The following is a 14859-nucleotide window of genomic DNA, read 5'->3' on the forward strand; positions in this document are numbered from 1 at the left end:
TTTCAGATTTACAGTACCAGCAATTTCTTTGCTTTTTGATAAGCAAACATTTAGCTAGGAGATGGCAGGGGGAGGGGGCAAGCATTAATTTAAGGCACAATTTCTGTTAATTTCTGGGCATCAGTTACATCCTGCTTGTCAGCGGGCTGCCTGAAATGGGTAGAGAGGCAGCTCCTGGTTGTCAGCATGTTGACAGGAGCGCAGGGGGTGGGAGGGCTGGATGCCCATGGCATCCAAGAAGGGGTATTTGCTGAGGTGTTATTAGTGGGCAGTGGAATAGCTGGCAGTGGCAGAGAACCTTCCAGGGCTGGGAGCAGCCTCTTCTTTCGAGTGACCAACTTCCACTGGGAGGATGAGACCAGTGAAAACATCTGCCCTCCATAAAATCCTAACAACCAACACAATTGAGGACTCGAGGGCCAAGGCTATAGGAAGAGGTTGAGCAGGCTAGGCCTCCATACCTTAGAATGCAGGAGGATGAGGGGTGATCTTATAGAGGTATACAAAACCATGAGAGAAATAGACACAGAGTCTCTTTCCCAGAGTAGGGGAATCGCGAACCAGAGGACATAGGTTTAAGCTATGGGGAGAAAGATTTAATAGGAACATAAGAGGTAACACACAAAGGATTGTGGCTGAGGGATATGGGTCAAACGCAGGCAGGTGGAACTAGTGTAGCTGGGATATGTTGGCCGGTATGAGCAAGTTGGGCCGAGGGGCTTGTTTCCATGCTGTATGACTAAAATCCCTGTCCAATCAGACAGTAGTTCCAACTGCTTAAACAAAAGTCAGTTAGAGTGGTAGATGTGAATTAAATGGGAATTATGAAAGAAGCATAATTGCTCCCTTTGACAATCTACATACCTTGTTTCACAATGCCTCAAAACTCTGCTCCACATTGGTGCCTATTGTTTCCTATCTAACATTTTCATCACGCAATGGACTGTTTAATTCATTCCAAACTATCAAACATAAGCACATGTGCACTAGAGTGATTCAGGTCCTGCAGTTAAGTATAAAAGGAAGTCTGTACATCATTTTGACAGATTGCATCCCAGAGAGTAGAACTAACTTGTCTAGAAAGTCCTAAGGCAGTTCAGTGCATTCCCTATGGCCCATAAAATTACCAATGAATCATGCATAAACCCTCAAAGGGCAGGACACATTAACACTGAATCAAAGCACAAATCTTGCATAAACTAAACTGAAAGACACAATTTTGCCACTGGATGACTGGCCCTTTAGTAATAGCACCTCCTACTGGCAGACATGCACCATCACAGGGAAAACATCCAGATTTAACAATTAGTCACAGCACAGAAACAGGTCCTTCGGCCCAACTTGCACATGCTGACAAAGCAGTCTCATTTAACCATTTGCCTGTGTTTGCCCCATATCCTGCTAAACCTATCCAAGTACATTTTAAATGCTGTTATAATACCTGCCTCAATACCTCCTCTGGCAGCTTGTTTCATATACTCACCCTTTATGTGAAACAGTTGCCCCTTGGGTTCCCCTCTCATCTTAAACCTGTGTTCTCTGGTTCTTGATTCCCCTTCTCTGGGTAAAAGACTGTGCATTTATCTATTTCCCTCCCGATCTTATGCACCTCTATAAGATCACCCCTTATCCTCCTGTGCTCCAAGGAATAAAGTCCTAGTCAGCTCACCTTCTCCCTCAGGCCCGAAAGTCATGACAATATCTTTTCTGCACCCTTTCCACTCAGTGCCATCTTCCCTATAGCAGGGTAATCAAAACTGAACACAGTACTCCAAGTGTGGCCTCTCCAATGTCTTGAACAACTGTACATAACTTCCTAACTTCAAGATTCAATTCACTGAATACACATTGATGAAGGCCAGCATGCCAAAAGCCTTCTTCACCACTGCATCTTCCTATGACGCCACCTTCAGGGATATATGTGCTTGTACTCCTAGATTCCTGTGCTGCAATACTCCCCAGGGCCTTATCATTCACAGTGAAGGTCCTGATCTGGTTCGGCTTCCCAAAAAGCTACCCATCACACTTATCTGAACTAAATTCCATTTGCCCTTCCTTGGCCCACTTGCCCAGCTGATCTGGGCCCCACTGTAATTCTTGATAATCTTTCACTATCTATGCTACCAGCTATTTCATTGTCATCTGTAAACTTACTAATCATGCCTTGTACATTCTCATCTAACTCATTAATGCAGATGACAAACAGTATGGGCCCAGTACTGCCCCCATGAGGAAAACCACTGATCACAGGTCTCCGGTCTATAAAAAACCTTACACCACCACCACCTGCTTCCTACCATGAGGTCAATTTTGCTTTATCTATTTATATAGCACTCCCTGGATCCCATGCAATCTAATTTTCCAGTGCAGCTGAACATGCGGAACCTTATCAAAGGCTTTGTTGAAATCCATATAAACTATGTCTGTTCCTGACCTCGTCACCTTCTTCAAAAACTCAGTCAAATTCATGAGACACTATCCCTAATCAATCTGCCTTACCAAATGCATGTACATCTTATCCCTCAAAATCCTCTCCAGTAAATTTCCTGTCACAAATGTCAGGTTTCATTCATGGATGAGATAGCATCAATCAGAAGCTGTGAAAACTGTCTGTTGGTTCCTTATTTAATCTGCCGTTTAATATATTGAATAACAAATAAAGCAAGAGATATTTCTAGATACGATGCAATGCTGGATGAAGGAAAGTGATGTTTTGGTCTGCTATTGTATTTTACATAGATGATCTGGATGCTGAGACCAATCTCGTTTGTTGTATTTGTAGAATATACCTTCCGTGCAAGAATTACAATGAGAAGGTCAGAGAGGAAACACATTGAGATGCGGATTAGGTGTGAATGGGGCCAGGATAGAAAGATTATCAGTGGGAAAGAATTGCAGGATGAATAAATCATTGGAAGGCGAAGACTGTGGGAGGTTAGAGAAGTGATCAGCTGGTGAAGGGTGAAGATCGGCAGCAAGGACTTGTGTGGGGAAACCCTTGGACCAGCACCGGTCAAGTGGTACGGAGGGATTGGATGATAATATATAAAGATAACAAAGAAGGAACTCACCTGACACGAGATCAATACCATAGTCACTTCAGTAACAACCAGAAGGTATTTATTCACAAAATGCTGGAGTAACTCAACAGGTCAGGCAGCATCTCAGGAGAGAAGGAATGGGTGACGTTTCAGGTCTGAAGAAGGGTCTCGACCCGAAACGTCACCCATTCCTTCTCTCCTGAGATGCTGCCTGACCTGCTGAGTTACTCCAGCATTTTGTGAATACCTTCGATTTGTGCCAGCATCTGCAGTTATTTTCTTACAGTAACAACCAGTGTCATACCTTTGAACTTTAAATAACTTGTCGAACTAAGGTAATTTGATTATGTCCAGTTGCAGAACGTCATTCTGCTTTGAGGAATAATATACATGTATAATGTTGCATTTGGCCTAATAGTGACCCATGGCTCCTTCAAGATCATAACATTATGGGTTTAAGCCCAATAAAGCCCAAAAGGTACTGAATGAAGGCAACTACTCCAGATCAATACTTGAACAGAAATACAATGTTGCTTACGGGACATTCTTACAGATGAAACAGAAAGCCATCACACCTCATTGTTGCTGGAGGTTGAGGTGGATGTTGGAGACAGTTGCATTGTTCTTACAGCAGTAATTTATCCAGTTCCTGGCCAATTTGTTTCCTTGAGCATCATCACGGGAAAGTAAATGAAGTGGAAAGGAAATTCTACAGCACCTGAAAAAGGTGTGTTGTCGCAGGACAGAGCCCCCTCATCAGTTTTGTTTTACTCTCTGGTAACAAAACTGTTTTGGGTTAGGGTCCTCATCATGTAAGATAGAACTCTCCTTACACACTGCAAAAAGGAAGGACTTTTCTTGCACTAGTGAAGGAAGTCAGATAGCCTAATAGATTGCTGATCGCTTTTGTGGATAGGGATTACAGAAAAGATAGCCTGCAGTCAGGGCTATTAGGGAAGGAAGGATCAACTGGAACAATGCATTAATAAAGTAAGAATAAGGCATCTGAAGAAGTGTTTCGACCCAAAACATCACCTATTCATTTTCTCTAAAGATGTGCCTGACCCGCTGAGTTACTACAGCCTCTTGTCTGTCTCAGAGTAAGGATATTTGGGGTAATTTGGATGGGAGATGCGATTGAGGTTTCTATGGAAAGGGAAGGTTAGGTGAATGAAAGTGACATTACGTGCACTGTACTTTAACTTCACTGCACATGCTCTTGAGCATCAGTATTCACTATGTGTGCTCCGTGTGCTCACCACCCATTTCAGTTGAAACAGAATTCACCTGTGATCTGCATAAAAACCATCACACAACAGGAGTGAATCTGTAGCCTGGTACCTATTTGTTCACCTTTCATCTCCAAATGAATAATATTGTGCATTAAATGGCTAACTAACACGTTAGACCATAAAACCAGTTTTTTCAAAAATGCTTTTGAAGAGTAGCTGCTTTGCAACACCAGAGCCCCAGGTTCAATCCTGACTACGGGTGCTTGTCTGTATGGAGTTTGTTTGTTCTCCCCGTGACCTGTGTGGGTTTTCTCCAGGATTTCCAGTTTCCTCCCACACTCCTAGGTCATACAGGTTAGTATGTTAATTGGCTTGGTATAATTGAAAATTCTCCCTAGTGCTGTGTAGGATAGTGTTAGTGTGCGGGGATTGCTGGTCGGTGCAGACTCGGTGGGCCGAAGGGGCTGTTTCCGCGTTGTATCTCTAAACTAAACTAATTGCAGAGAGATGTAACAATATACTTCATCTACAGAACTGCTTCTCTTTAAGGGAATGGTTCAAACGATATTCCGCATAGACTGCTTTATAAAAAAACAGAATATTTTACAACAGGAAGTGGTTATGGCAGAGATTCACTGCATTTTTAAAAGGAAAACTGAATGAACATTTTGAACTGATGATTCAGTACAATGGGAAAGGAACACACCAGTGGGATTAATTTGATTGGCACCAGCACCTGTGCTGAGTGAGTGACTGCTGTGCAGATGCACTATGGCCACCACAGAATGTGTTTTTACACACTGGTGAACATTCATTCATTATTTAACATAGTTTACAGGGATGAAAATCAACTGAATTCATAAAGTAATAAAAGTGCATTTCATGGTGAAACAGATTCCATGGAAAGTGTGTATTTAAGTTAGTGCAAAAACAGTCTACAGGAGAAACTCAGTGGCTCAGGCAGCACCTGTGGAGAGAAATATACAGGTTTCGGTTTGGGACCCTTCTTCAGACTTTATTTTACCTAGTGACCTGATGGAAATCTTTAGAACTATGAAAGGGTTTTGTAAGGTAAACTTGTGGATCCAAAACTAAAAGTTTCAAATATGAGATAATAACTAATAAATCACAGAAAGAATTCAGGAAAAAATGTCTTCTGCCAGAGAATAGCTAAATTTACTACTCAATGGAAGTGGAACAGGCAAAGAGCATAAATGTATTAAGTGGATACCTGGCAAGACTGAAAGGGAAATGAAAATAAATGTTTTTATGCAGGATCAGGTTAAGTAGAATGAATGGAAGCTTGTGGGAGTGAAGTTTAAAGATGGGTTGGAGCCATTTCCGTACTACAGATTCTAACTGTGTGATATTGGGTGTGCTATAAATTTGCTAGAAAGGAACTTGCTCTTTGCAACTGGTCACACTTGGCCAAAATCAGCAACAACAGTGTAAAATAAAAGGAACCAATCAAGAGTGAGTAGAATGAAGTCACTTCTCAAAGATTCGATGGGTAAACACATCCTGTGGCACTGATACATATAAAGCAGGAAACCAAGGAAATGAAAGTACCTTAACAAAAGTGATTGATGCCGTGGGTATCCAAATACAAGCTTTTGTGTCCGGGCCAAGTACAATAAACTTTCACTCAGCTCAGCCGCAATGCTTGGTTAGGTGAGAATTTTGCCTTTGTTTTAAAGTTGGTAATGGTGTTTACACATGTTCCATAAGAATTGAGTGTGCACCAAGTATTTGATTATAGTTCCATTTCCTAAACTGTAATGATTATCAGAATTGTTTTTAAATGGAAAGTGTTAATTTCTCCATTATCGTCACTTCCCGACAAGTGTGTATTGGGGAGTTGTTGAGTGGGGGAGAGACAGAAAGGAACGATGCCATTGTTGCAGAGAACAGTCAGTATGAATGCCAAAAATAACTTGGGAGATTTTGGAAAGCTCCACACCACGCCAGGGTGAATCCTACAGTAATAAAAGAGGCAATGCTCATATTGCTGAGAGTAAATTGAAAACACAAGTGAAAATCCAAGGGACACCAAATCACCACTGACCGACAGTGATCTTTTTATGTTCAAATTGCATCTGAGAGATGAAGACACTGGTGTATGCACATTTAGAAAATGGATAGTTTGTTCTAGAAATGCCTTGCACCAAACATTTCTCAATGTGTTACAGTACGTTTATTATAAAAACAATATTACAGCAGCATAAAGCAGGCAGTCTATTCCTTCAATAGGTTGTGAGAAAGAATGCAGATTGTTAGATAGGGGTGTATGAAACAATAGATGTAGAATAACTACATGACAGATTTGAAGGACTGCTCAAATTAAACAGAGAACAATGGATGTCTGGCAGTAACTGCAGGGCAGCAAAATCTCTTAACAAGGGTTCGGATGATGTCATGAATTATCCATTAGAAGTCCCTTTGTATTGCGTGCTGGACGTCAACGTTCAGATCTTCTGTGTTAATACATGATCACAGTTAAACAGGGTGATGCAACTGAGTCTGGTCATTCACTTACTGAGAAATAATGCTATAACATATTTCTAATGGGGCAGTGGGATTCCAGTGAGCACTGTTACTTTTGGCAGCATCAGTCAATAGTTTCAAACAATTCCATTGATTCAAGAGGCGAGGCACTGAATCTCAACATCTATTTCTCTTCAAACACAACTGTTCATATGTTATTCTATAGTACACAAGCACAAGATTTAAATCAACATACCTGACAAATACAGTTTAAGGAAACAATATGTATAAATAGCACCGCCATTTAATATGATCATGGCTGAGCATCCAAAATCAGTACCCCGTTCCGGCTTTGTCTCCATATCCCTTGATTCCCTGGAGTAACTCAACGGGTCAGGCAGCATCTCTGGAGCGAAGGAATGGATGACGTTTCGAGTCGAGACCCTTCTTCAAACTGGAAGGGTCTCGACCCGAAACGTCACCCATTCCTTCGCTCCAGAGATGCTGCCCGACCCGCTGAGATACCCCAGCATTTTGTGTCTACCTTCGATTTAAAACAGCAACTGCAGTTCTTTCCTTGATTCCCTTAGCCCTAAGAGCTAAATCTAACTCTCTCTTGAAAACATCCAGTGAATTGGCCTCCACTGCCTTCTGTGGCCGAAAATTCCACAGATTCACAACTCTCAGGGTGAAAAAGTTTTTCCTCATCTCAGTCCTAAATGGCCTACCACTTATTCTTAAACTGTGACCCCTGGTTCTGGACTCCCCCAACATCGGGAACATTTTTCCTGCATCTACCCTGTCCAATCCTCTAAGAATTTATGTTTCTATAAGATCCCCTCTCATCCTTCTAAATTCCAGCGAATACAAGCCCAGTCAACCCATTCTTTCATCATACGTCAGTCCCGCCATCCAGGGAATTAACCTGGTGAGCCTACGCTGCACTACCTCAATAGCAATAATGTCCTTCCTCAGATTTGGAGACCAAAATTGCACATAATACTTCAGGTGCGGTCTCACCAGGGCCCTGCAAAAACTGCAGTAGGACCTCCTTGCTCCAAAACTCACATCCTCTCGCAATAAAGGCCAACATGCCATTGGCTTTCTTCAGTGACTGGTGTACAAGCACATCTAGGTCTTGTTGCATCTCCCCTTCTCCCAATCTGACACCATTCAGATAATAATCTGCCTTCCTGTTCTTGCCACCAAAGTGGATAACCTCACATTTATCTACATTATACTGCATCTGCCATGCTTCTGCCCACTCACCCAACCTACCCAAGTCACCCTGCACCTCATAGCATCCTCCTCGCAGGTCACACTGCTACCCAGCTTTGTGTCATCCGCAAACTTAGAGATGTGACATTTAATTCCCCCGTCTAAATCGTTAATATATATTGTAAACAACTGTGGTCCCAGCACCGAGCACCACAGGAGCCCATGCAGCAGAGAACAGATGCACTGCAGAGGCCCAGAGGAAATGCACCGCGCGCAAGGCCCGGGCTATCTCCACTTCCACTGAAGCACTCATTCACTTGTGCCCTACGTGTGGGCGTGTCTTCCGGGCCCGGATTGGCCTCACCAGTCACTTCCGGACCCACAGTCACCAATCCTCCAACTGAAAGTGAAGTCATTGTCATCTTCGAACCCGAAGGATGAACAACAACAACAACACTTTGTGCGAGATCTTGACAACTGAAGCCATTGCTGCCAATAGTTGATCAATTAAAATTTGGGCTGATCAAGCTACCACAATTGGAGATTGCAGATAACTTTTAGAGTTATAAGGTTGGAGATAAGACAGAGTAGGGAACCAATGCCACATGCACAGTTTAAAAATCAAGGTGAGAAGTTTAACTTAAGTTTAACAAACAAAAGTCAGAGTATAATGGATGGATGTCACTTGATGCCAATTAGAAAAGAGGCAATAATTTTAGTTTACAAGCGATGGTAGGAGCGAGGTAATCCAGGAAGGGTTAAGTCTAGAGTTTCCAGGTTGCCTAGCTCAGGTGAACTCCTGGCACAGCCAAGCTAGGTGCCATCCAAAAACAAACAGAAAACCATATGAACTGTTGTGTTAACAGGACCAGTTGGAAACATCACCTACAACACGGTAGCGCAGCGGTAGAGTTGCTGCTTTACAGCGAATGCAGCGCCGGAGACTCAGGTTCGATCCTGACTACGGGTGCTGCACTGTAAGGAGTTTGTACGTTCTCCCCGTGACCTGCGTGGGTTTTCTCCGAGATCTTCGGTTTCCTCCCACACTCCAAAGACGTACAGGTATGTAGGTTAATTGGCTGGGTAAATGTAAAAATTGTCCCTAGTGGTTGTAGGATAGTGTTAATGTGTGGGGATCGCTGGGCGGCACGGACTTGGAGGGCCGAAAAGGCCTGTTTCCGGCTGTATATATATGATATGATATGATATGATAACATACTAACATGTGTCTGGAAGATTCAGAAATGTCTGCAGATTTTTTTCAACATAGAGCCACCAACCCCCAAATCAGGTATAAAGCAGTAGCACCAGCTGTATTCAAAATGAAATATATTCTACAACCTTTGACACCTCTATTGAAATAAAAACTCCACATTAACTATAATCAGAATACAAATATTGCACATTAACACAAGGCAAACATATGAAAATATCTATACAAAAATGACCACCATAATAATTACTAAACCCCAGCATATCAGCGATTGAACTGAGCATTGCATTCCCAGAAAGTCTCTCTCTATTTGTATAAAATTATTCTGTTATTTTGTCTACATAAACATGGGTCTGGGCGTGAATAGGATAGTACTTTAAAGTATAAGACATACATTGCTGCAACAACATATAACTGCTCAAACATTGAATGTTCCACCTCAAAAAGGAAGACCATAATTTCAGAAAATATAAAATACAAGGAACATTTGGAAAAAAACCCCACCCACTTTAATGTTCATATTATCTTCATCAAACAATTCTGTAGAAATAAATGGTATATTTTGCACAATTCAATATATTTAATGAATACTTAAATTTGAAAAATGACAAGAACATGTGATGGAGGTTGGGATCGGGACATTGGAATATGTGGATCATGTTTCCAGGTCTTCAGTGATCAATGATATTTCAAGGTATGGGAAATGTGAAAAATATGCTTTGACAAAATCTCAGATAATTATATTTGCCTTCCCATTTAAAGTTGCCTTTGGATTTACAATACATGTGAGAGAGCCAAACATGCATTGTGCTCTGAAAGGGGGGCAATATTAGATTTGCTCTGCTATTATTTATCATGCAAGATGGCTAGATTAGATTGTGCTTTAAACAAGGGAACATTTTTGAAGTTTGAATGTTAGTGTTCACATTGAAGAAATGTTACTATTTTTGTGTTCAAACACATTGTGGTAAAAATGACAGTATTGAGAGGTCTTTGTGTCATATTGGCCCCTTTTGTGCCCCATCCTATCCGAATACATTGTCCTCACATTTGAGCTTCCATTAGATATATTAGCCAAAAGGTGAAGTCACGTGTGAGGGATTGGTCGAAGAGGCTCCAACTGTGACTCCAATGCAATCCGCTCTTTGCGAACCTCCTGTAAGAAATAAATGTTTGCATTATGTTTTTTTTATGCAACTGCGAAGCCATGGACAAGGAAAAATCCCTATTAAACCTTTGTGGAGACAGTATAGAATTGAAGCACTGTGTTCAAAGAAATTTGATCGCCAACAAAATGTAATTATGTTTGCAGAACATTTGTGTAACATTTCTGGAGGTCACAGTCCTTGCTCTGAGAAATATATGATGGAAAATCACATAATATTGCTCAATCACCACTCATTTTTATTGTCCAGCAATAAAAACTGCTCAATAAAAAGTCAAATGATAAAATGGAGTAGAAAGCTTGCTGTAAGGCTCTAACTGGCAACTGCCAAATATTGATGTTAATAGAATATTTTAAATTATAAATCATCTTTACTGTCTACATGCCTGTAATGCTGCAGCAAGCAAGATTTTCATTTTACTTGTCCTTGCTGTACATGCACATACGACAATAAACTTGACGACTAGACTTGATGGAAATGTTTTAGAGGGTTAGAAAGTGAGGCAAGGATGAACTCCAAAATAACATGTTGGGGGACTTAAAGAATGGTAATGCCTCAGACTGTCAACAGGTAATGCTTTTTTGTCAGAGGTGGTCATACCTGATATTTCATTCACACAAATGCTTTTTACTGCATTTCAGAGGTAGTCTGAACATTATTTACATCTTGCTACAGGCAGGCGTTTATCTCAGTTGCTGCAAATGGAATTGAACTTTGTGCAATCATCAACTTCTCAGCTTGTGACGGAGAATCGCCGCAGAAGTGGCAGAGAACTGTTGGGTCTAGAACATTACCTAGATGAACACCAGTTGCATTGTCCTGGGCATGGGATGCCTGACTTGCAACAAACACCACCCTCCAGCCAGTGCAATTTTCACCTCCAAACCAATACATCTTGATGCCAAAAAGAAATACAAAAATTTAAGCAAATCATCTCAAATTATTTATGACATAGGAGGCCATTTGGCCCATTACATCTACCACAGCAATTCCATCAACTCCATTTCTGCACTCACTTCCCTGTAATCAATTTTCATTCACGTGAACATCAAATCAATTGGCACATCTGTATCCACCCCACATCTGTATCTACCTATTACTTGCCAGGTTTTGTCCCACTCCCTCTCCCTGCTACAATTAGGCTGAAGAAGGGTCCCAACCCGTAACATCACCTATTCTCCAGAGATGCTGCCTAACCCATTGGGCTACTCCAGCACTTTGTGTTTCTTTTTTGTAAACCAGCATCTGCAGGCCCTTATGTCTCTAAAAAAAGAATGGAAAGGTGATTTCACTGGAAGATGTAAGATTCGCATGGAGCTTGAGTAGGTACATCTTCAGGTGTTTGCCTTCCCCTGGCTAAAGAGTTTAGAACTACGGGGTCAAATTCTCAGTATATAAAATTATGAGAAGCATACGTAGGGTAGATAGTCAGAGTCTTTTTTCATTGGAAATGTAAAATAACAGGAGAGATTAGGTTAAAGGTAAGAGAGGGAAAGTTGAAAGGAGATTAAGGAGGTACGTTTTGTTTTTACACAGAGAGTGATGGAGACCTGGAATGCACTGCCAGAAGAGATGGGGGAAGCCGATACCACAACAACAAAGAGGCATTTAGGCTGAACATGCAGGTAATGAATAGGATACGAACCATGTATAGGCAGATGGGGTTAGCTTAATTTGGTATTGTGGTTGCGGCAGAATGTCAGGCTGAAGAACCTGTTCCTGGACTGCATTTTTATACATCCTATGTCCAGGATAGGAAGCATTTAGATTAAGACAAAGGTTGTCAGTCTTTGAAATTTTCTATTCCCAAGGACTGTGGTTGCTTGCTGATGGAGTGCAATCAAGTCTGAGATAGGTAGAGCTGAACAATTTGTTAGTCAAGGGACCTGGCAGAAAAATTTAGGAGGGGTGAAGTTGAGGTAAAAGATCAGCTGTGATCTTACAGGATGGGGAAAAGGCACATGGGACTTAAGGATTAGGAAGCCAGGGAAACTCCTGGTATCCCTGATGATTACACCCTTGAAAAAGTGCCCAGATGTAACTCCTTATAGGCTGTGTTAGGGAACTGGAGCATCAGCTGGGTGACCTTAGAATCATCTGAGAGAATTCTGGGGCAAAGGTGATATTCATAAGAGGGATGGGTTGCACCTGAACTGGAGGCAAATTAATATTGCGGTGGGCAAATTAGAAAATGCTATTTGGGAGGGTTGAATCTAGATTGTCAGGGGAACGGGCTCCAATATAGTTACGAGGCATGTGCGAGGCTTGAAGTCGATACACAAGGCAATGACAGCAAATTCAGTAGACAGGGTAAGCTGGAGCACAACAGGGAGCGAAGAACGGTTGGTTTAAATTGTACTTATTTCAACGCTACAAGCGTGACAGGTAAAATAGATGAATCCAGGGCATGGGTAGGTACGTGCGACTGGGACGTTGTCGCCATTATGGAAACCTGGCTAAAAGAGGGACAGGACTGGCACTTTAAAGTTCGAGTCTACAGTTATTGCAGGCCAGATAGAGGAGCGGGTAAAAGAGGAGGAAGCGGGTTGCTTTATTGATTAAGGAAAATGTCAGGGCAGTAGTTTGAGATGACATTCCTGATGATTTATCCAGCGAGGCGATATTCAGGAGCTGAGAAATAAAAAGGGGATAATCCTTGTTGGGAGTGTACTACAGGCCCCCAAATGGTCAACGGGATTGAGAAGAACAAGTATGCTGGGAGATTGCAGTCAACTGCAAGACTAATAGGGTTTTCACAGCAGGAAATTTTAACTTTCCCAATATAGACTGGGACTGTCATTGTGCCAAAGGTTTTGACGGGGTAGAATTTGTCAAATATGGACAGGAAGGTTTTCTTAGGGAATATGTAGAGGGTCATACAAGGGAGAGTGCAAAGCTTGACCTATTCTTAGGAAATTGGGAAGATCAAGCGACTGAAGTATCAGTGGATTAATCTTTTTGGACCACCGATCACAGTTCTATTAACTTTAAAACTGTTATGGATAAGGCCAGGGTAGGCCCATAAGGTAAAATTCTGAATATGGCATGGCCACCTTTTGTTGGTATTAGAAAGGAATTAGTTAAATTTGATTAAAGTAGGTCGTTTGTGGGCAAAGGGACATCCTGAACGTGGGATGCTTTTAAAAGTGTGATGACAAGAGTTCAAGGCAAGCATGTTCCTGTTAGAGTGAAGGACAAGGCAGGTGGGAGTAAGGAAGCCTAGATGACAAGAAATTGAGGCTTTGATCATGGAAAAGGAGGCATGGGCCAGGTGTAGGCAGTTGGGATCAAGTGTATCCCTGGAGGTTTAAGGGGTTAAGGAACATATTTACAAAGATATTCAGTAGGGCAAAAAGGGGACAGGAGATATCCCAGGCAGATAATATTAGGCAGAATCCTTAACATTAGGGGAAAGAGGGTAACTATAGAGAGAATTAGGGCCTCAGAAATCAAAGCAATCATCTCTGTGAGGATCCACAGGTCCTCAATGAGTATTTACCAATGATAAAGATATGAAGACAGGGGATCTTGGGACAGTTAATGGAGATGTCTTGTGGATGGTTCGTATTGTAGTCAAAGAGGTGCTGGTGAGGGCAAAGCATAGACATTGCATATATGGATTTCAGCAAGGTTTTTGATAAGGTTTTGCATAGTAGGGTGCTCAGGAAGGTTAGATCACAAGGGATCCAGGGAGAGCTAAATAAATGGACAAAGAGATGGCTTCTTGGAAGGAAGCAGCGGGTGATGATAGAAGGTTGAAAGAAACTGCCAGAGGAGATAGTTGAACCAGGTTCTATAACAAGTTTTAAAAGACATTTGGGCAGGTACACGAATAAGAAAAGTTTTAAGGAATATGGGCCAAATGTAGAAAATGGGACCAGTGTACATGGGGTTTCTTTTTGACATGGACAAGGTGAGGCAAAAGACCAATTTCTGTGCTGTTTTATGACTGCATGAATTCCTCCTGCTTCTTCCATTCTTTTGTTTTGTTGCGAGCAAGCTCATAGTAAACAAGTAATGCAGAATGAAAGCCCTACAGCACATCTACCTTCATTTGTGGTGCCCCTGCCACTTTTAAGCATTGTGACTTAATCCTGTATGACTAATTGGCATAAAAATGACAGGGCAACACATGTTGTAAAAGAATGAACATTAAATTTGCAGTGCCTTTAAAAATTAAAGACTAATTTTTTTCTTTAATGGCTCATTCTGGGCATCTACCTTGAACTGCTGCTGCAACTCGCCGTTCAACCTGACCAGGGCCATATTAACTTCCTTATTTTTGCGGATCGCTGTCTGAATGGCTTTGTTCTGCTTGGATGATATTCTGCAGCAAGAAAAATAAAACATTAGAATGAACATTAAGTGTTTAATAACCTTCAGTGAAGGGCAAATTGCCAGTTACCAGTTATAAGTTTGCGATTTTAACAACTTAAATTCGGACTAATGGAAGTAAAGGTGGGGTTATTTCTCATTTCAACCCTCCCTCTGCTCATTAAATGACT

At 41.6% G+C, this 14859-nt stretch overlaps 1 protein-coding gene across 3 annotated transcripts in view; it reads right to left on the reverse strand.

Moving 5' to 3' along the window:
* Positions 1-6468: 6468 nt before the first annotated feature.
* reps2 (RALBP1 associated Eps domain containing 2) overlaps positions 6469-14859 on the reverse strand; it is a 128539-nt gene continuing 120148 nt past the window's right edge. For 2 of the 3 annotated variants that reach the window (XM_078409488.1, XM_078409485.1), the window contains 2 exons: positions 14576-14681; positions 7245-10344 (listed from right to left, as the gene is read on the reverse strand). In XM_078409488.1, coding sequence (XP_078265614.1) covers positions 10276-10344; positions 14576-14681 — 175 coding nt within the window. In that variant the 3' untranslated portion in view covers positions 7245-10275. Of the gene's footprint in view, positions 6748-7244; positions 10345-14575; positions 14682-14859 lie in introns of those variants that run through there. The other variant, XM_078409486.1, reaches the window with a different exon arrangement.

Source organism: Rhinoraja longicauda, chromosome 12, assembly GCF_053455715.1.
Source record: "Rhinoraja longicauda isolate Sanriku21f chromosome 12, sRhiLon1.1, whole genome shotgun sequence".
NCBI classification, from domain to species: domain Eukaryota; kingdom Metazoa; phylum Chordata; class Chondrichthyes; order Rajiformes; family Arhynchobatidae; genus Rhinoraja; species Rhinoraja longicauda.